The sequence below is a fragment of the Anabrus simplex genome, chromosome 5, assembly GCF_040414725.1.
Source record: "Anabrus simplex isolate iqAnaSimp1 chromosome 5, ASM4041472v1, whole genome shotgun sequence".
Lineage (NCBI taxonomy): Eukaryota > Metazoa > Arthropoda > Insecta > Orthoptera > Tettigoniidae > Anabrus > Anabrus simplex.
This window is the reverse complement of record NC_090269.1, coordinates 358,359,882-358,383,673: the sequence shown is the minus strand read 5'-3', so window position 1 is coordinate 358,383,673 and position 23,792 is coordinate 358,359,882. Positions and strand designations below refer to the sequence as shown.

At 38.1% G+C, this 23,792-nt stretch overlaps 1 protein-coding gene across 3 annotated transcripts in view; it reads right to left on the bottom strand.

Annotated features, from left to right (window-relative positions):
- Positions 1–23,792, bottom strand: part of LOC136874115 (tax1-binding protein 1 homolog) — a 228,603-nt gene that overhangs the window by 169,619 nt on the left and 35,192 nt on the right. For all 3 annotated transcript variants that reach the window (XM_068227663.1, XM_067147670.2, XM_067147671.2), the window contains exons 3-4: positions 20,556–20,763; positions 12,951–13,288 (exon numbers count right to left, since the gene is read on the bottom strand). In XM_068227663.1, coding sequence (XP_068083764.1) covers positions 12,951–13,288; positions 20,556–20,763 — 546 coding nt within the window. The remainder of the gene's footprint in view (positions 1–12,950; positions 13,289–20,555; positions 20,764–23,792) is intronic.

Sequence of the window (23,792 nt, the reverse complement as noted above, 5' to 3'; positions counted from 1 at the left end):
ATGATGAATTATTACATATTCCTTTTTTGATGATGTGATATTAGTAGTATTGTTTCTGAATGCACGGAAATGAACCTCTATATATTTCCAATACCCAGAAATTTACAGAATGTCCTTAAAATCATACTGTAACAGAACTGGCAACAAAGATATAGACACACAGAAGAACATACTCAGTTGAGGCTGTTAATATTGTTGTTTTACCACATACACCTCCCTGTCCCTCTTCAGCCTTCTTATTCCAAAAGAACCTTAAATAAGAAACATGCCATGCTTTCACACCATACTTTGCATAAAATCACTTTTTGCCATAGGAGCCACTTTATGTACTAATATAAGACAAATGTCACATATTTTATACTTTGGGACACTGGCAAATTTATACGTCGTCATTGGAATACTGCAACGGTTATAGTGTCTGCTATTCCAATGTCTCTTTGATAGGGCTTTAGCCAGCACTTGCGACGTCACCCATTGGGCCTGTCTGATCCCTCCAACTGTACCACTCATGGATGTGCCTAAGCATAAGGCCAGCCCCCTCTCTATTCGCTTTGTGGTGGCGCGAGGCCCAACCGGAAACGACAACAAAGAACCTGGACCTTGTATCCCGCGAGGTTTCCAGATGTATCCAGCTTCCAGGCCATTCTGGAATAACTGGCCCGCTTATATAAAGGCAAGCGATCAATACGAGACAATTCAGTGTGTGGATTCTGTGAGAAGTGATCGAGAACCAGTTCAGTGTGAGCTCAGTCAGTCAGTCAGCGGTTGAGAGTGAGCAGTACAGCGATCATGACGGTTCACTTCTGTGAGGACAGCATTGAGGAGCGAGTGTGAACTCTGTACCACGAACAGACTTACGTGAAAGTGTGCAAGGGCTTAAACTGTGAATAGTGTGGCTGCTAAAGTTGTTAAGCAAACTTATTCGTGAACTATCCTGGGGTATGAAATGAAATGGTGTATGGCTTTTAGTGACAGGAGTGTCTGAGTACGATTTCGGCTTGCCAAGTGCAGGTCTTTTGATTGGACGCCCATAGGCAACCTGCGTGTCGTGATGAGGATGAAATGATGATGAAGACAAAACATACACCCAGCCACCGTGCCAGTGAAATTAACCAATTATGGTGTGTGACTGAACAGTGAGGAGGGGGAAGGGTGGAGGGGAGGGAGAGAGAGCTAACTAGTGTAATTGTGTACCTATTTGTAAGTAATTATTAGAGTTTTTAATTAATAAATCATAGAATAGAAGCTACCAGTCAAGTATTTATTTGTTACTACACCATCATCACATTACAATATTTCATTTTTAATTCAATCTTTCCACACAAAATAGAACAGAACTCTTCATAATACTGTTTTGCCTAATTTTCTTCATGTCAATTTCTCCTTTGCAATACGGTCTTTATATTTTTCATGTCAATGTTATTGATGTTTACGTCCCACTAACTACTTTTACAATTTTTGAAGAGACCTACTTTTTTTTTTTTTTGCTTTACGTTGCACGAACACAGATAGGTCTGCCAAGTTAGGCTCAGAAGGCCAGCGCTCTACTGTCCGGGCTACTCGGACCTGTACTCTATTTTTAAAAATAATTTTTGTCCTAACATTCCCATAATCTCACTGTTGTTTAATAATAATAAATAATAAACTCTTTATGAATCATCATACCGGTAATTAATAAACATACAGCACACAAATTGTGCATGGTGTAAACAAAGTTTGTCATATGTACTGTCACCTCTCACTATTACAGAAGTTCACAATGGATAATCCCCGGTTTTTGCATATAATTACATGATATCGACTGCAATGCTCACTGCACAGCTTGCAAACAGAGGTTTCATCAGGGTCATGGAAGTACTCAGTGTTGCACAGTTTATGGTGATACCCATGGACCGCCATCGAGTTAACGAAATGTCGCATGTCTTGATTAGTCTTCGTGCATGTTCTATTCATCATCGCCTCTGCTGAATAAAAATTGAGCCAAATTTCTTCCCTCTTCTTCACTCTGTCCTACAGCAATTTTTCCCAAGTGTCTGTGAATGGAAACCCTCGCTTTATTCGGAGGTCCTTGATGAAGAAGTGAATAAAATGGTACTTAGTTGACTGTAAATTTTACTATAAAACTTGTGTAATAACAGCTCTCTTATAAATAAAAAACATTAAGATAAGCAAGAATGCTTTAAGAGTTAACAAAGGACAAGCAAAATCACTTGTAGGCAATAGGAAGGACAGACATGGCACGAAATAGCAAAGACAAACTAGATTTGTACACAGCTGTCTTCAGAGATTTCAGAGGCTGAAGAGTTCTCAACAATGGCTCCCCTCAATGAGTATGGATTCATGTCTCCTTGATAAAATAATGAAGCTGAAACAAGCTCTTCAGATACAGAAAAGAAACAGATCTAGAAGAACTGGGTTGGAGGTGGAGAGAGTCATTTATGAAGGTGGTAGTGAGTGGAGTTGAGGAATTTGTCTGTTTTCCATGCACATCCTTATCTCTCTCTTCTCTGGTGCTCTCTCTAATCAATTTGATCACCACTGAGTTTATTCTTTGTGATTAATTTCCACTCTCCTACCTAGCTTCCTGTTTTTGATGTATTATTACAATGAAGGCAGAGAGAGAGAAAGAGAGTGTGTGAGAGAATGAGCGAGTGCATGTGTGTCAAACAGCAAACTCAAACAATGTGGTGACTGTGGCCCAGTTACGAAAATGTGGATAGGCCAGCAGGGAGCAAAACAATAGCACCACCGAATTGTTGTGGCTAGCCATAAGGAAGCTCCTAGAAGAAGCTGGAAGCTCATTACAAAATGGACCAGGCGCCCAGATGATATGAAAGTGGGAACGACTAGGAACTTCTATGGGCTTTTATAAATGCAACTCGCGCACACCAATCTGTCTGAAGTCAGTCAGAAGTGAGTCGGTCTTGAGTGCAGAATGCATCAATCGCGAGTAAAAATAAGTAGTACAAGGCAATCGCAAGTCCATGATGAATCATTCATCGGGAGAGAGTCCGACTCTGTGAAGGCTATCGCATTAGTAGAGGATGGACGAGCTTTCGATATTCCATTAATTTGACTGGAGCATCATATGGTGTCCAGCATGCTTCATGATGATTCTATGAACATTGTACCTATTAGAGGTGAGCTGGATCAGGCTATTGGACATCTCCAACATTTAGGGATTACATGTTCCTGGTCCTTCAGGTCTTATGAGATTGCCAAACTGCTGCACTATAGCCCAGAAATCATCTTGAAGCAGTAAGAAACATCACTGTAAGTGAGAGTACTGTAAGATTAAGACTTATGGAAACCAATTTTAGGTCAAGACCCATAACTGGTGTGCAGCTTATTCCCCAGTACCAAGCAGGACTATTAGAATTTGTGCTTCAATATCGCAACTCAATGGTGGACCGGTGGTCAGTGGGGCTCTTCACAAATGAGTTGCAATTTTGTATCCCATCACCTGATAGGGAGTATGGAGAAGGACTGGGAAGTGATATTCACCCTGAAATATCTCCAAGAGGTTGCTACTTGGAGATAGCTCCATCATAGTTTGGGGTGGTACCAGCTTTGAGGTGCAACCAGAACTAGTCATTACTGATGGAGGTACTCTGAATGCACATAAATACATTGAGAAATTATTACTAGAGCATGTAATCCACTTTGCTCCATTTTTTAAATGAATAATTGAAACTAATGTACAACAACGCCTGATCTCATGTCGCTCATTGTGTGTCAGAAATCCTTTGCAATATCGGGATACAAAGACTTCAATTCCATTGAGCATTGATGGGATATACTTCAGCAAGATGTCCAATTTACAAGTAACAACTCTCATTATTGTTCCGTATTGAAGATGACGTTAGGCATAGATATCAAGGATAATTTAATAAAAAACCACCTATTCAATACTTTCCACGTTTAATGTGGTTATTATCTACATGATTTTATGTAGACTTATTTGGTCAGGTACATGTTTCACCCATTATTTTGGGCATTTTCAGCCTGTAAACAACCTTTAGGTCAAGGTTTGGGACCTTTTTAACCAATATAAACATACCAATATATACACTATATACAATATATACATTATATACAATATATACAAACATTAACAAACTCTTAAGATGGGTAACATAAGTTAATACAGTTAAGTTTTTTGGTCCTAATCTATCTAATATGAAAAATGTCCAAAACTAAAATGGATCTTCCTTTCGGTAAAGAGGATTACATATCGGGGTTTATGTGACCTCTATATCATATTAAGTTCTTGACGTACCGTGTCTGGTGACAGGATGTGTCGTCGACAATAAGTGGAGATTTGAACTGATTGTTGCTTGTAGGTTGGTCAAGATTGAAAATATAAATTTAAATTAAATGTGTTTTAACTTGGCAGTTCTATTCTGGTTAACTTAAAATGTTCAAAAATAAAAATGTAGATAATAACCACATTAAACGTGGAAAGTATTGAATAGGTGGTTTTTTATTAAATTATCCTTGATATCTATGCCTAAGATGTCCAATATCGAAATTTTGACACCCTGAATAAAACGAGACCAGCACTATTGGAGGAGCGGATATGCATCCCCCAGTAAATGATCCAAGACCATGTGGGTAGTATGCTGAGGCACAGTGAGTTTATCATCACTAGTGGTGAAATACACATTACTAGTGAGAGAAATGAGATCAGAGACAACAAGAGAATGTTCAGTTGCATGACTGTGAATTAAGATATGTCAGGGCCCCTTAATTTTTATTCAATGAAATTCAGTGAAAATGCAAACTTCCTGGAAAAAGTCATAAAATATTGTTAAAATTACTTAACAATGAGCTTTGACCATGAGAATAATGTGCACGGGCCACAGCCAATGCAATACATTGTGTAATCAATACAAAACAGGGCTTAAGGCAAATAAATAAATAAATAAATAAATAAATAAATAAATAAATAAATAAATAAATAAATAAATATGTAAAAAATATTTTTTCAAAAACTCTGATATGATCCATTTCTTTTGCTGGTCAGTGTATATACAGAATATCAAAATTCAATACTCCAATTTGTAGGGATGATAGAAGAGAGTGAAACAAACAGGTTTTTCTTTTGGAAAATGACCATGGGCCTGAAAGGACTTAATGACTGACAAAATAGAAACTGTACTCTACGGGTATAAATTAATTATGACTCTCATTCTTCAAAACAATCAATATTATATTCTGTTAAACATGCCGTAACATCAGAATGCAATGTCTGTGCTGTGACATGCAGTATTTTCTCATTCATTTAAAGCTGAGAGAGAGTGTATGGGACTCCAATTGAATCCAAGGAAGAGCTTGGCACTTGGGTGCTTGAAGCTGAATACTCTCTAAAACACAAGCCTGAGGTTCTCTAACATGTACAACAGGAAGTAGCATGTCATTGCAAAGCACGTAGGAAGTAAGAAGACACACTTTTGAACAGTTTTTGTAAAAGATTACAAATAAATTGACAAGTAACTGCTCTTCTTTTTCAACCACATCACAACGTACTTCAACTATTGATTTCCAACATTTTAATATTGTAATTTAATAAAAAGTACCTGATATTGTCTCTTCTATCATAGCTAGAAGTTTGAGTATTGAACTTTGGTACACACTGATGCTTATGATGCTTGTTGTTTAAAGTGGCCTGACATCTAGGTCATCGGCCCCTAAAGGTACGAAATGAGACGAAATGTAATGACAAATTAAAATTCCAAAATCCTCCACTGACCAGAATTCAAAATGTGAGGACGAAGAATGTATGGATGAATATCAATTTAAAACAATCAGTGAATCCAACCTGCAACACCGCACATTCACAGAAACTGACGTAAAATAATAGTATTACTGACCAAGGAAATGCTTCTATAGCATAATACTGAATCGATGATGCTTATAATCCGAAGGAGTCCAAAATCCAATTCATCGGCCGATCATAATGGTACTTATCGCTAGAAAAGTAGAACCATGCTATTTGTAATGTTGCGGTACTAATCAAAAGTAGCGTAGACTCGCGGTATTCCACACATTATGCTACTACTCACAGGTAATGAAATTCGCACATGTAATACATACCTATGGTGTTTCGCACATTGTGTTGCTATTTACAGGCAACGCAAACCTATGGTGTTCTTCACATAAGTGGACCAACCAAAGGGACTCACAGTATCCTGTGGTGTTCCTCACACAGTGGGTACTAATCATAGGCAAGGCAGAACCATGGTGTCGCTCATATAGGGGTACGAATCACAGGTACTGTAAAATGCATCCTGAGCCACACTGTTGCTACTAATCTCAAACCTATTTTGTACCTAACATTGTAGTACTATGCGCAAGTAAAAGTGACCCATGGTTTTCCCTGCGTGATGGTACTAAAACAAGTAGTCTCGTGGTTCTAATTTGATCCTCCCGTGGTTGCCCCTTTTAGTCACCTCTTACAACAGGCAGGGGATACCATGGGTGTATTCTTTGTTTGCATCCGCTACCCACAGGGGGTTGTGTGTTTGGTCCCCAAGAGGTATTTTATTTCCCTCAAGTCCGCCGGCAAGCCAGTTAGGACCTCCCTATCCGCCACCTGGGATGCACCACGTGGGAGTATCATCTCTCCCCCTGCTACGCCAGCGCAGTAAGTTTGTGGGGTACACTCTGTATAAGAACACTTTGTTATGGTTAATTCAGGCCGATGTCAAACTAAAACATTTTAAACTGGACTCTGGAACATTTCTAAATAGAGTATACCATTAAGAGAAGACCACAACAGCCAGTTCTACAGGACTGACCTCAACTTATCATAAACATAAATTTAACACTAGAGCAAGCAAATGAAAGACTAACAAACATATGTCAAGGCATTAAGTGTAATAGAAAATTCTCCAAGCTAAACATAACACAGAGTTATGCTCATCCTACATCAACTTAAAAACATGCTGGATCTACAATATGTGGAAAGAAACAAAATTATTTTCACCTTTAAGAAATGTAGTAATATGGAAAACTACATTAACCTTTACAGAATAATCACTACAGTATCTAAAATTATACTTGTTGATCTTGAGATACTGTATTTAAATTGCAAATTAACTTTTCCAGAATACTGAACTTTTGGGTGATCTATTCATATTAATAAGGGTCTCGAACACAACATAACCAATTACTATGGTATTAACATTGCAACACACGCTTTCAGCTGCAAACCACTAAATGAAAAATTTACTTAAAAAGAAAGATTTGGAAAATGAGCATGATAACATCTATCGTGACTTGGTAGGTTAACCTAGTTTCTCATCAAATATTCCATTTTACATGTAAAATGCACTTCGAAAGGAATGAAAGAAACAAGTATTCTACATTTTCCAAACTATTGGTAAATTCTAAAAATAACTTTCATAACCAGTATCAGTTTTAAAATTTCTAGAAATATTCTAGTTGAGTGAAATGCAATTACAAATATATATAACTATTTCTAATTTAATTCAACAGACAGTAGGTAAGTGTCTGCATTAGGCATATGCTAATTTAATTAATAACTTACTCTCTATTATATTACAGCAGAAATGTAAAATTCTCTTGACGTTTTAACTTTAAAAATTAAGATAATTTTGATCAACAATATGAAACTACATTTTATCACTGAACTGTAACTAAAATCACTTAGACAACTCATCATGCTGACAAAATATTTTCCATGTTCTCCCATCACATGCTCTTCTAAATTGTAACCAACACACAAATTTTATGAATAGCCTATATGCATAAGTATTCAAACAATAAATTATACCATAATTTTAAAAAATATAATTCAATTCAAGGCCTAGTAAGGAGAGAGGAAGTACAAGCCAAGTACATCATCAAGATTAGTTGAAATATTTCAACAATTATTAGAAAAGTATACACAGAATTTTAACACAAATTATTTTTTATTTATTTTGATTTTCCCCAACTAGAGATTGCCCCTGAGAACGAAGTATACAAAAAGACAAAATGAATATTAAAAGTAACTGTGAGTTGGTTAGCACATATGATATACTGTATGTTACTGAATTCAAAAGCTTGGGAGATATTGTTCTTCAGGATTTGGATGGAATATTTCAAGGCAGTCACTGCAATTTCCTTTATTAATGCCTGATTTAGGTTAAATGATTTGTAGAACTGGACGAAAAAGAGAGGAATGGTTCCTCTCGTCCCAACCATTAATCCTATGACTCACTATCATCCAGCTGGTATTCTTATTGATAGAATGGGATGGTTGATTGTGATTTGATAGAATCTGATGATTTTTAAGAATGAAACATGTCATTCTGTTTTTAATTAAATTATATCTTTTTCAAGTATAATCTGTCATTAAATGTTTTCTTTTTGAGGTATTTTCTAACTTTATTTATCATGAATTCGTTTTGACAGACTGAAAAATCTCCCAGTTATAGACCAACACATAACTGACCGCAAGTAAGAAATGGCTGGGGTAGATGGATGTCAACATGATCTAAAGTTTGTCCCTGCGCTATGCTAATTGTCACACAAACAGCAAGATGAACACAAAATTGCTTCTTTCAAAAGAAAAGTGAAGTGCTGTGTGTGATGGTGGTGGATTATTCTTGCAATCCGAGTTCCATGACCAATCCTTTCACCAGTAATGATTTCCAAGTCTAGACAGTTACCAAATATTTCATACAATAGATCATTTCATATGGTATTTGTGGGCGGTAGTAAGTAGGCCTACATAAAGAAGAAAGTGTAAAACCTCAATTAGAGTATGTTTCCCTCACAAGGATATATGATTTCAATTTATTCAGGGTGATTTCTAATAACCCAAGAGTAGTGTTACAAAAATGTTGCAAAATTTGGGCTGGGAAGACTTGGGAGTAAGGAGATCAGCTGCTTAATTAAGCAGTATCAAACATGATAGTTTGAGACACTACAGTACTTAAATAGGAAATATAACAAGAGCAGACTGTCTTCATGAAGAATAAAGGAACATGTGAGCAAATTCTAAATATTAGACACATGATAGAAAAACTGAGAATTTAATGCCTCCTTGCAGTAAGTTCTCTAGACTCCAAAACAGCATTCAAATGTGTCAAATGGAAAGAACTTTGGGAAGTGTTTGAAGCGTTATAACACTCATCAGTAGTCTGGATTATATGTAGAATAAAAACAAGAAATATGTACATAAATATTATTTATTTATTTATATAGTTTACGCCCACATTGGAGCACTTAAATCAAACCCAAATACATTTACGTTAACAAAGAATTAACTGAAAATTTAGCTTGCATCATCATCTTCCTTTCCCAAAACCTCTTCATTCTGACTGACCTGGCTGCCCTTTCTTCATCAGATATGACATATTGTTTGTGTTGTACAGTTTTTAATGACAGTCTTATTTGTTTGTTCTTGAGAATCTTTTTTCTTCTCTATTTTCAATTTGCTTCATTGTAATATTCAGCTCTTCTAAATCATTCTGAACTTCTTTAAACGTACATAAATATGTAGCTAAAATTGACAAAATATGTAGTTAAATATGTAATAATTTAAAAATATATTACTTAATATCTAAGTTTTATTTGATGTATTCTTGTCCACAGAAAAGGAAACAAACCCGAAAAAAGTTAAAAGTGCAGATGTTATTCAAACTCTAATTTTCATTTGGGGCGCAATCAACTCATTTTTTTCCAAATTTTCTGTGGTCATTGAATTTGAATGCCTTCTATCTGTTAGGATGTTCTTATATATACAGAAAAAGACCTTTCACTTCACATGAAGTCACTGGCACGTATTTCAAATAGGGAATGATACTGGAAGATATGTTCTCATTTTCAGGGAGTTGCACCCAATACGTTTGTCATAGTTTTACTTTGGGTCTTTCTCCGCAGTAGCACCAACATGCCACTGACCCACCCTTCACACTGTACTGTTACTTCTTAAGAGATGCACAAACCATCAACATAGCTAAGGGATGCGTTCTTTGTCAGAATACTTCACTTTCTTTTCTTGTAGCTACATATATGGGAACAGAATATGTAATTACATATAAGCCGGGCTCTACACATCAGTAACCTGTATGCTGATCAGATCAAAAATTAGATGGATGGCTTTTCCGGCGTTTGCTCTATTAACCAGCGTTTCGTCTTAGGTCTGACACTAGACTCTTCAGAGTGGGATGTGTCAGACCCTACCCACTGACGCTGGGGTGTATGCAGGTGAACTTATCAGAAGCTTATTTATGAAGCACAGTCTGATAACTGCATACGGGAGATAAAACTCCACAATGGAATTAATGCCCACCTAGCAATTCCAAATGGAAATTCTAAGTTCCCATGGAGGGAATTAGATTCTTTTCCACCAATAGAGCATATCAAAAATCAGATCAAAAATTAGATGGATGGCTTTTCCGGCGTTTGCTCTATTAACCAGCGTTTCGTCTTAGGTCTGACACTAGACTCTTCAGAGTGGGATGTGTCAGACCCTACCCACTGATGCTGGGATGTATGCAGGTGAACTTATCAGAAGCTTATTTATGAAGCACAGTCTGATAACTGCATACGGGAGCAAACGCCGGAAAAGCCATCCATCTAATTTTTGATCTGATTTTTGATATGCTATATTGGTGGAAAAGAATCTAATTCCCTCCATGGGAACTTAGAATTTCCATTTGGAATTGCTAGGCGGGCATTAATTCCATTGTGGAGTTTTATCTCCCGTATGCAGTTATCAGACTGTGCTTCATAAATAAGCTTCTGATAAGTTCACCTGCATACACCCCAGCGTCAGTGGGTAGGGTCTGACACATCCCACTCTGAAGAGTCTAGTGTCAGACCTAAGACGAAACGCTGGTTAATAGAGCAAACGCCGGAAAAGCCATCCATCTAATTTTTGATCTGATTTTTGATATGCTCTATTGGTGGAAAAGAATCTAATTCCCTCCATGGGAACTTAGAATTTCCATTTGGAATTGCTAGGCGGGCATTAATTCCATTGTGGAGTTTTATCTCCCGTATGCAGTTATCAGACTGTGCTTCATAAATAAGCTTCTGATAAGTTCACCTGCATACACCCCAGCGTCAGTGGGTAGGGTCTGACACATCCCACTCTGAAGAGTCTAGTGTCAGACCTAAGACGAAACGCTGGTTAATAGAGCAAACGCCGGAAAAGCCATCCATCTAATTTTTGATCTGATTTTTTATATGCTCTATTGGTGGAAAAGAATCTAATTCCCTCCATGGGAACTTAGAATTTCCATCTGTATGCTGATAGTAAGGCAGTAGTTCGTTGGCAAGAAGACAAACTTTGGGAAAACCATTGTTCACGGAAAAGTTGAAGGATGAAGATCTCACAAAAGATGCCCAATGTAATAGGTAGACCTTGTAAAAAGGAGAACTAACAGAATGCAGTGTCAATCAAGTCATGAAGCAAACGATCAGGTGCAATGGAGACAGCTTTGAAACATGTTGCATGACAGATCCTCAACTTTCACCACTGAAAGATGGAGTTAATGATAATTGCCGATTTGATACACACCCTTTATATTCAATATTTAACTCAGCAATGTTTGCGTAGATAAGGCCGATTCCCAAGGTCAAGCTAAACAATACTGCTGCCGCTTCTGAACTTTAACATGGCATGGCATTTGAAGAAAAGTCTCAAAAATGCTCAAATTTGTTGTTATTTTAATTTGGTATTAAATATTAATTTGATATATGGGAATAAAAGTGAATGGGCAGTTGATCAATGTAATAAAGTTTGCTGATGACCAAGCAATTCTAGTGGGTAGGCCAATAACTCTACAATGTAATGCTGAGAACTTAAAAAACACTGAGAAAATACGGAATGAAAATCTAACACTGCAAAAACAAAATACATGATAATCACACACGCCTGTAAATCTTCAATTAACTATATATAACGTGCAAATTGAACACATGAAACTGTATGGACAGAAAATAAATGATGATGCAAGATGTACCAAAGAAGTATAGAAATGCACAGGCTAAAACAGTCTTTATGAAGAAATACAAAATAACTGAGCAAAAACAAAGTGTCAATCCTCAAATCAGGATGTTAGTCACTTTCGTTTGACACTATACAGCTATAAAACTTAGACGTTGAACCCTGTAGAAATCAAGAGCCAGAAAGCATTTGAAATGTAACGCTATTGTAAAATGTTGAGGATTTCTTGGAATGAAAAAGTGTCAAATGTTAAAGTCCATGATACAGCTAAGCAAAACAGAACACTGCTACTAACAATCCAGAAGCAATATCTTTCCTGGAGAGGACATGTGATGCACCATTCATGCCTGATGCAGACAATAACAGAAGGCCTCAATGAAGGGAAAACCTCAAAAGTAGTCATGAACTAAGTTATGAAGGATATTGGTGCAGACCAAGAATATAAAACTTGGGATAGCATTCATGGCAACTAACCAGTCTTGAGAGACAGAGATAGAGAGAGAGAGAGAGAGGGAGGGGGGGGGGGGGGGCGGGGGAAGGGGCACTTTTTTATTGCAAGTTAACATCTGATTTATTTTTTTGTAGTCTTTGTTCAATTTTTTCCCTTCAATTTCTGGCTCTATGTTTTAAAAGGGAGGACATTATGCTAGTAAATATGATAATGCACAATTTACTTATTCATGAAAAGAAAAATTAACAAACAAGAATAGGAGAGAGAATAAAAACTTACAGTTAGTCTCAAGGTAATACAGATATGATATTAGTGGGATACAAATCCTGAGTGAAAGTGGAACAAAGAGGGGTAACACAAAAATAAATATGGTGTATAATACAAACAAACAAACACACATTCTATATTTGAAGAGTCCACTAAAACACATTAAAGAATAAAATTAATGAATCAAAAATAGAGGTAAAAAGTTTGAGAACAGGCATAGAAGAAAGAACAGGCAACACTGGAAGAAAAATGTTTCCTACCAACCTGCTTGGCAGTTTCCAGTTGACTGACTTGTTGCAATGCTCCCTGCAATTCCTTGCTCACAATCCCGAAGTTCTCTGTTAAGTCTTGTAACTTCTTCTCAACTTCTTCCTTCTCTCTGCGCAATTCAATACTCCTCTTCACAGCTTGGCGCAGTTTTTCTTCTGCCAAAGCAGAGCGTGATCTGACAACGGCCATATCTCCAGGCCCCTCCACAACACATAAATCATCATCTTGTGGGTGGCGAAATTGAAAGGGCACACTAGCTCCCTGAACCACACATTCAGATGTGAGATAGCACAGTTGATAGAATTCATTTACATCCTTCGGCAAAGCAGAGGCTGAAATTTAAAATTTATTCTACTTCAATAACTTAAGAGATGTACACACATTAGTCCAGATACAAATAAGAAAATAAGTTGTTCAGAAATAATGGTAATAATGGTAAATCTAGAATACTTTATGTATTTATTTATTTATTTACTTAAACTTTCCCTATTTCAGACCTGCCGTATGACAAAACATAATAAACAAAAAATAAATATACTTTTACAAAATTAATATCATTCATAATCTATATATCCAAACGCATGGCTAGTGCATACCGTGGAGGCCAATGCGTAGGCTACTTGGAGCCACCGGCAGTGCCAATGCACTGTGAGAGACTTTGTCTCATTATAAAAAATTGATGCCTGCCTGGTGTGCCGAACCAAGTTTGCCTTGGTAATGCACTTCTTAGAACATGCCACATTCTTTGACCGCTATCAACATTTTTCTTCATAATCTATAAGTTTCATTTCCGTATTGATTGTAGCTACAACATAAGATTGATACTGAAGCCTCCACCTTATCAATACATTTATTTACATACCATCATTCACAGTACCGGTTTCGACCCTTCAAGGGTCATCCTCAGCTGACAATTACAAAAATGGTTCTTAAAACATCACAATGGAAAATATTGTACAGTCGTGACAATTCAATAGACCGTCTAAAATAAATGATACAATTAAAATGGTAAAATAAGTCCTCTCTTCTTGGATTGTAAAAGGGTTACGTAGTATAAAAGGACATGTCATTTGCAAATGTTTTTGTTGTTTTGATCAGCGTAAAAATTGAAACTTGCAATGCTATGTATGCACTGATAGTAGTATTCTTGAAGTGTCCACTATTTTGCGTTAAAACTTAGTTAGTTAGTATTCAAGAATACTACTATCAGTGCATACATACCATTGCAAGTTTCAATTTTTACGCTGATCAAAACAACAAAAACATTTGCAAATGACATGTCCTTTTATACTACGTAACCCTTTTACAATTCAAGAAGAGAGGACTTATTTTACCATTTTAATTGTATCATTTATTTTAGACGGTCTATTGAATTGTCACGACTGTACAATATTTTCCATTGTGATGTTTTAAGAACCATTTTTGTAATTGTCAGCTGAGGATGACCCTTGAAGGGTCGAAACCGGTACTGTGAATGATAGTATGTAAATAAATGTATTGATAAGGTGGAGGCTTCAGTATCAATCTTAAGTTGTATCGACATTTTTGTCGATCTATTCCCCGACTTGTCTTCTCCTTGACAGAGAGCGCTTCCGGCCATCAGCTGAAGTGTCTCCCAAGAGTCTTGTGCTCGCCTTCTTTGGAATAAGATCGTTAGATGGTGAAGCTAACATGGCGTCTATAAAACAATGAGCATCTTGAGATGTGAAATATTTTACTTGTGTTGTTTACTTTTCCTGCCATGGATTTATCCACTCAATTGCCCGACTCTTCCTTTGAGTCGCTATTTTGTGACTACCTAAAGGCACTGCACTCCGCCCGATTATTCAGGTAATTTCCATTTCTTGGCTTGCTATGGTGGCGTGGGCATATTAGTTACATATTTTTTTGCTAATTTCACGTTTCATTTTACTGTAGGTTTCCACTGATTTTTTTTTGTGTGCTCTATTTTTCGTGTCATATAAACCTGTGAGGATGGAGGATGATATTGGTCTGTTGTGCAGTTGTTTTGTGTGTATGTGATATGATGCTTGAGACCTACTACTTTTTTTATCATTCGTCGATTTCTTTTATGGCCGAGCTCTGGATGTGTGATGCTGTGTTTTGACGCTATGACTGGTATTCATGTTCGTCCATGGTGAGGCAATATGCATACGTTGTTGGCGTGCTGGTTATGATGATGCTGCGGTGATTTAAGTTGGGATAAGCCTTGCCTCGATGCGGCGATCCTTTATCATTCTTACGTATCTTGTATTGAGCTCATGAGTCCATGAAAGCACATCTTGCTATGCGGATTACTGTATATTCGTTATGTGTCTGGACATACTGATTATTCTGATTTACGTACACTTCTCTTGGGTCTCTATGGTGCGTGTGTATGTGTGGTTATGCTGTCTGTCTGCTTGATTAATAGTATTCTCTGTTTCTTACAGTGTTATTTTTATTTACATTTTTTTATTTTCATTCTTTGGGCTATTTGCTGGCCTAATTATTTAGTAAAGTTTGTTGTGTTCCTTTGAATGTATCTTCTTTCATTGTTAGATTTGTTTACTTGCCTCGTAACTATGGCAACCATCTTTTATCTTTCTTTTGTTCTTTGAGATGCTGCGTATTCGAGAGGGGGGAGTGTTGTGATGAATCGCGTCTCGGGTGATGCTCGTTCTTATATGCGGAGATATTTGAGTCGTGATCTGGATGTATCTAATGTTTTTGATGTGTGTGAAGTTCCTTTAGAGTATGTGCATTTTGTTATTTTACTGTGGGGAGCGACGCGTCATATGTCACGCATACGAAATAAGGTGGGGGCAATCCAACCGTACGTTGGGAGATGTCTGGCATTATAAGAGGCGAATGTGGCCATGTTTGATTTGTGTTTGATGCCTCTTGGTATCAACTGGATGTATGAGACAGACACCTGACATAAACCTCAGTGAGTAACATTTGTTCCTACTCATTTTCTTTTCATCTATCTTGTTTTGCCTTATGTTCATCAATAAACCCCCATATTTTTGATCCCGTTCTTTCTTTTGCTGGGATGGGGTTCCGGGTTCTTTCCATTCCCGTTCCTCCCCTTACTCTAATTTGGCAAGAGTTCAGCTCCAGGCTGTTTTAGTCTGTTCCAGCCCGTCCATGGCCTATTAAAGAGGTAAGCAAATAAGTATCCACGGACCTGTCGGTGTATGTACGTGAGAGTGTGTGTGTGCATATGTGCGTGTGTCCTCGGTAGCAGAGAGTGTGTGTATCCCCTGTATGTGTGGGTGTGTGCGTTTGACTGGCGATCAGATGATATAGATGTAGATTCCCATAGAGAAGCTGAAATATTTGTCCCGAATGAGTAAATTTATAATACCAATATAGTTGGTCCGTTATTGGACATTTACCAACTGATGAGCACAACTTAGCACACTGGGACGAAATGCTGGCAACCAGGAATGAGTTAGCTGGAAAATTTATAATGTCCAACGAGTGAAAATACCAACACTAACAGAAGCCCAGTTAACACAGACCCATTCAATCGAATATAGTCTAAAATTTCTCAGGACCTTATGATGACCAGGTCCGAGATTAGTTTCTTGAATGCAGACTATACCTGCAGTATACTGACTGAATAGCAGGCACAGCTCGGTAAGATGCCTGTCATAACCATTAAAATTCCACTGTAACAGTAACATACTGTGGACCTTTTAAAGGAGTTTTAGGTTATGAGCGGCGAGATGCTTCTTGACTTACACTAACATCTCCATCCAAAGACGGAGACAGGTGCTCGATGTACATCACCTCGTCACCGCATGAGGTGACGTACGCCTTTAACCTTTTAAGTGCTGAGTTACCAGTTGACTGTTTGGTACCTCAGTGCTGAGTTTTTTCATTCGTATGTAAAACAAATTGTAAAAGCCTCAATTTTAACTTATCAGTGGGGAGATTAGCTTAAAATGTTTATAAATGTCGGTTATTTATTAATCTACATGAAAATGGAAAATCCTACACTTATGTTCAATATTATTTTGAGAGTAAAAATTACACGTATGTGCCCATGCGTGCATTATCTTTATACAAAGTAAAGAGCATAAAATAATATTTCCTAAAATCAGTAGGCAACTAATACATTTAACTTCTTAGAAATATATAAGTTGATATTTTAAAATACTTTCCAAACCTGGAATATGGTGATAGTTAAATGTTTTCTACTGGTTGTTTGTGATGCCGATTTGTTCAACTATCTGCACCAACTCCACTGGCACAATGGTTTCTAAAAAATCAATGATTTTCAGGTTGTCGTCGAACACTACTTGGCCCTCAGAGCCTGTCACAGTTACCTGAAACTCTGCTGAAGAAAAGTAATCCGTCCGCCACAAAATTAGTGATAAAATAGCTTTTGTATTCACCGTGTTTTTCTTCTTTCGTTTGGAAGGAGGCTCTGTTTCTCTCTCAGATACAATATTTTCGGCACTCTGTTTCAAAATCACTTAACAATTCCTTAAAATGATCATCTCCATCATCACTTTTTGCTGTGGTTAATAACTCAAAGATTCTGTGATCCGAAATAACATCGCTGCAAGAGCAACTAAATTGTTTTTCCACCATGTTTGTTTACATCACAGATGAACAACTCCACAGACGTCTACAAAAAGCTCTGTAAGTTACTTCCCGAAGCTATAATCTCTGATCAGTTAGTTCTACATAATGCCCAACAGATGGCAGAACATGTCAGAGATCAAATTCACACTTGAGAGTGAACCGGAAAACTCAAAAAATTTAAAATTCTCGCGCACCATGTGTAGACGGGCGTAGCACTGGTGGACCGGCAGCGTCAGCCCCTCTATAGGCGGGCATAGCACTCATCGGGTTAAGCTGCTTTGATTTTTTTGGGGATCAGGCTTTCCTCCTAGGAGGGAAGTGCATAGATATTCTAGCAGGAGTATCTGCTAGCGCTGACACAGCCCCTCCATGTGGAGGGCAAGTTTCCCCATTTGCAAGAAGGGTGGGGAAGCAGCTGGTAAGACCAACCTTTTCCCCACCTTCTTTCCTACTTTAGATGGACTGGGAGATGAATTCCCAGCCCCGGGCGATGATGCTGCCTCTGCTGGCTTGGGCACGGCTTGGAATTGAATTTACGGTGCACTTTCTGGTAGAAACTACCATCCAGTGTCTTTATCTCCTGGATCTTCTTCTCACTGAGATAGACCAGACAGTTTATCCTGAGGAGAATGAAGACCAAAGCAGTTCATGAATCTGTTCAAAGGTGTGCACTCTCCTGTGCCATGTGTTTCTCTTCCACATGAACCATACACAGACTGATTTGAACAAAATACCATGTGTCCAAACCTTTGACACTGATAGCACCGCATGGGAGGCGGGATCTACAGCCTTGCATCGCAACGACAGATTGTTACCTTGACCTTCTCTGGTAAAACTGACAGATTGAAGAAGACAATGATGGTCCTGGTAGCAACATCTTCGCCGTTGACTTAGAGCGTAATGAGCCGGATGTGTCACGCCAGGGTTTTTCATGTCTTCCATCAACTCCTCATCAGTGTACAAAATGAGGTTGCAGTGGAAGATGATTCAATGAACAAGATCCAAGGATTTGTGCTTTCCCACTCTGACAGGGACTTTGCCAAAGTGGTCGCATTTAAGCAACTGATCAGCCTGAACTGCAGTGCGCGTCTTCAACAACAAACTGCCACTGCACATTTTCTTTAAGTCTTCAAGTTCGCCATAAACACCTTTGATGCATCTACTAAACAAAATAGACTTCACCAGTTTGAAATCTTGCCCATCAGTTCTAGTAGCAACTAGAAAACCAGGAACCTAGCGGAAACTCAATCCCATGCTTTCGCCCCTGCACTTGTTCCCAGGAGTTTGCAACCCTCTGAGGGAATCAAAAGTCTTAGGTGGTAGACAATCCTAGACAGACTTCAGGCAGACCGCTACAGTAGCTGTGAAGGCCCATCAGGAACTCTGAAAAACGGTGGCAAAAGGGGCTCTGGTTAAGACATGCAGCAGGGTGTTATGCTTGTTAGGTACCAAAATGGTAAAAAAAAATTAAAATGCAATGTAAATTTTAACCTTGTAGCAGTTGTATAGTATTATTTGAAGTAATTCCACATACTGCATATGAGTTGATTATGTTTGTAAGTACAGAAGATATGAGTAGAATTTTGTAAATAATTTAAATTTATTAAGGATGAGCTGCGTGTTTAATAGAAAAATTGTTAGTGTAAATTTTATAATACCATATTTTGGGAAAATGTCTTCTTTTGTTAATTTAAAATTTAGTGCTGGATAATAATGTATTTTTGTGTACCATTTGCCACTAAGGTAGACAACTCGTTTTCAAATAAAGTGATTTTGATTTTTAAAGTCGTGTCTGAAAGCATCCTCCCTCAACACCAGCCACTCCGATTAAGGGCCTCTGTAGCTGAACGAAGCAGCCAAGGCAATACCCAGCTGGTCTTGCGGGTATTGCCCAGGGTTCAATTTTGAACAATGCCTATAATATGGGCTGAATGAGGCAATGAGCACCAAGGCTCCCTTCCTCATATCATCCATAACAGTACGCAGCCCACAGCACATGAAGAGTGGTAAGTATAGATAAAGAAATAATATAAAATTGGTAATAGGCACTCGGCTGTGTGGCGACATGCGTTGTCAGGCAGACACTACTGCCAAATACATGCCACTCCCATGTGACGGGCTAGGTATACCATCAGGGCTTTCAAGTGTACTTGCACACGTATGAGGTCCTTCCCCAACCAGCACGCACATCAAATTTTGATTCAGTCTACAACCAACCCTCAAACGGGCAAAAAAGAGAAAAGGAGACAAAAATAGGGGACCGACGGCCACATGACCCTTTTAGCCACTTTCTACGACAGGTAGGGATTACCTGTGGATGTATTCAGACCCTAGGTGGTACAATTCATGTTTCCAAAGCCAAAATCTATTTCCACATCTAGGTCGCCCCTTTTAGCTGCCTCTTTCGAAGGCAAGGGATACCATGGGTGTATTCTTTGTCTGCATCCTCAACTCACAGGAGATTATAATTTGAGGATTTTAATACATTGTGAGCATACGAATTCTGAGGGGACCAACAAAAAATGTTGTATTCGACAGAAAAAGGTTGAATATGGGAATGTAAAATCAGGGTAATACTGTACTGTGCAAGTAATTAGGGTAAGAATTTGATGTTATGTATGTGGTTCCAGTAATTTCTTTGACCTATCTCAATAAGTTCTTCGCGCATTAAACCAAGATTTTCATAAAGCCAACCATACCACTCGATTAACATCACTGTCATTACTATCAACTACTAGTTTTGATGACAATATGTAAAAATATTTATGCTTTGTGAAATTATCTTTGTACATACCTAAAAAAAATTATTCTTACATGGAAAAATGTGAAGCTGTATGAAGACCTGGTATGAGGAAACTTTTTGCTAAGATTTCTTTCCCTGTCGGATAATAATGCCTGTTTTCTACTTTCTTTTGGCAACCTATCTTTAGATGAACATTACGGATGACTGAACACCATAGATAAGCAACCAGAGAACCATAAATTCACTAAAATGAAAAGTCCCACAGCATACTCGCTTACCTTTGAATAAAACCTGAAATTCTGTTTGTTTCTCAGTCTGTGGTTCAGGTGCCCACTCAAACAGTAGATACTCCTGCACTGAGCTCCATCCGACCCGGTAGAGAGCAATGCGATCACCATGAGCTGGAGTTACACCAACAGTCAAGGAATACTGACAGCACACATCAGAGTCAGTTGGGTAAGTATCAGCTATATCATGGAATATTACCTGAAAAATTAAATAGAACTCTCATACAGCAATTCAACAACATATACAGTATGTACATATAATGATCTTATTTAATCATCCAATTAAGTCCCTTCAAACAGATATGTTAAATACCAGGTCCTTCTTTTGACAATACTGGCAGAGTGACAACAATGTGGGCAGGTCAGCAGTGAACAGAACAATCCAGTCGGCAAATTGTTGAGGAACACAATAAGGAAACTCCAAAACAAAGATGAAAGGCAATATTAATAATGGAAAATGTGCCCAGAATGATCCAGAAGTGGAAAATGCAAGAATCTTCTGCAGGCCTATATAAAGAGCAATCTGGTGAGAGTGAGTTAGTCTTGTGTCATCATGAGTGAATTATGAGTCAGTCATGAGCCCTGTGCATCAGTGAATACTGTAAGGAATCAAGCCAGTCTTGTGAAATGAACTGTTCTGGAACCAAAACTGTGTTGAGAGAAGCTGTATAGTAGGAGAATGGAAGTTTGAAGTGCCAGTGTGCTCATCCACAAAGTGTTTGTGAGTAAAGAAAAAATCTGTTGAGTGGAAAACTCAACACTGAGTGAACTTTTAAATGTCCTTTAAGCAGTCATTTAATAAAATTTGGTGGATAGTAAAACATACTACCTATCTATGCAGAAATTTATCCTGAAGGACCCTGATAACCCACCACAAGTGATATCAGAAGCAGGATTTAATTGGTAGTGTTTTAGTATGAATAATATTCTAGAATAATTGACAAGATGGAGTTTGATTTACAGGCCCTCTTAGATAAGCTCAGTGGAATGGTGCGAGGACTTACAGTCAGATAGGATGAACTTCAGGTAGAACTTAAAGCTAGTCAGGATGAACTTGTCACGACTTTGGTCTAGTGAGTATGAACTTACGTCACACTTTAACCCTTAGCACTCACACAGTGGGCCATGCCCGATAACGAGAATATACCGCATAGATCCTATGTCGGGCAATGCCCGACATTATATTTTTCTCTATATAACTCCTTTGTCGGGTTACACGTGCACGAATTACAGGTACAATAAGCTACTGCCATCCTTCGACGATAATTTGAAGCCATGTATAGCTATAATCTCTTTGAAATCAGGGTTTCTGCAGATTCTTTGAAGACCATGTGAGACAATGCTCAGCAGCATGGCGGCATTCGAGCAGCATGAGGAAGAAATACCCAGACTTTTAGGTGAAAGTGACGTTGATTTCAGCAATACTGAGAGTGATTTCAATTAAGTGGTGAGGAAGATATTGCGGAACGAAACTGTGTTGGTGAGTTGAGTGATGAAAATCCTGATAATGAGAAAATTATTCTAAATGTCATTGCTGGTACCTCTACTGATCGCTGGAGGAAATACTGTGACACTGACTTTGACTTCAAAAGCCCATTCACAGGTACGTCAGTACCTGTCAAGTCTGAGTGAACTTGACATTTTCCAATTACTCATGACTGACGAGTTATTCTCGGAAATTGTGCGCAAGACTAACCGGTATGCTAGAGTAAACATTCAAAAGGTTACGCACCTCACACGTGAGTCTATTAGGAGGTCGTGGATAGATGTTACTCTTCCTGAATTCAAAGCATTTTTAGGCACAATCGTAAATATGGCAATGAACAGTAAGCTTGAATTACGACGTGAGACTGTGTTTTTCAGCAATACTTGTAGAAAAAAGCCTGGATTACATCCCGGCGAGTATTTTGGGAAGTTCCACACAATGCACTATTACAGACAAAAAGTGACTGTCTGAGATAATTTCAGGTTCGAAAATGCTGAACACTGCACCTGAATACTGTACTGTACTTGTATTATATTTATTTTATGTATGCTTTAGTTGATTTTTATAAATATGCTGTCAATATGTTTGTGCTGTCTCTTATCCCTCTGCAAGCAGATTCTTAAATGGAGCTGGAGAGGCAGGAGTGTTCAGAAATAAAGGAGGGCTAAGGGTTAAATTCAATCAGGATAAACACACAGCTGAGCTGAACAACCAACACTATGCAGCCTGTAACTTAAATGGTAGAAAGTTGAAGGTAATACCTCAAATTTTAGAGTCCAGTCTTGAGTCACGAAGGGTGAATGAAATGGAAACATTTCAAAGCAATAACTTAAATTGTGAAGTCCAGTGTTACACACTTGAGGCAACAGACGAATGAAAAGGTCGATAAGCAATTCCAGGCTATAAGTCGGATTGAGACCGGTGTTCGAGACTTGAGTGAACTGATCTACAGAGAAGGGTGATGGCCCTAGAAGTCAGACAAAGGCCTACCAATAGGGACAGCAGTTCCAGTATTGCAAAAGTGGAACTCCTAAGCTTCGATGGGAACAAAACGTGGATGATGTTCCGAAGCCAGTTCAAGATTGTGGACAACCTTAACCCTCTTACTGCCAGAGTCATTGTGAAGGATCCTAAAAAAATGAAAGAAACCTGACAGCGTCGCTATGATAAGGCACTTAGTTTCTTTATTCATTGAGAGGCTTCCAGACGAAAAATAGTGCCCAATCTTGGCATGACCATCAGAGAGCTCAAGCTACCAAGTACTGGCAGCATTCTTTTGTTTTCTCTCTATTAATAAACTCGAGCGATATTTAAAGTTCATTGACTTGTTTACATATGACTCATAAAACCGTGGCGTCGAAGTGTAGGAAGGATGGATTAAGAGAAGAGGAAATTGAAGAACTAATGTTTCCAGGAACTGTTGTGGAGTGTGTCGAGGATTGTCCCGGTCAGCATTCCTTTCTTCCCAGTCACTATTAGTATCAACATCATCACTATCACTATCTGTTGCATGGTTATATAGAGTCACATTCCTTAGCAGGTAATTCATTGTATGAGGCAAAATTGGCACTTGATTAGTCACACACAAGATCAGAATCACCGTTCACAAAACCTGAAAGGTCACCACTTGATTCGTCTGTCATTATCATTAGCTATATGGCTGTTTATTTTCACTGTCATAATTGAACTGTGTTTACTCGTGTGCTTACCATTATTGGTCTATTTTTTTCAATATGCTAGAT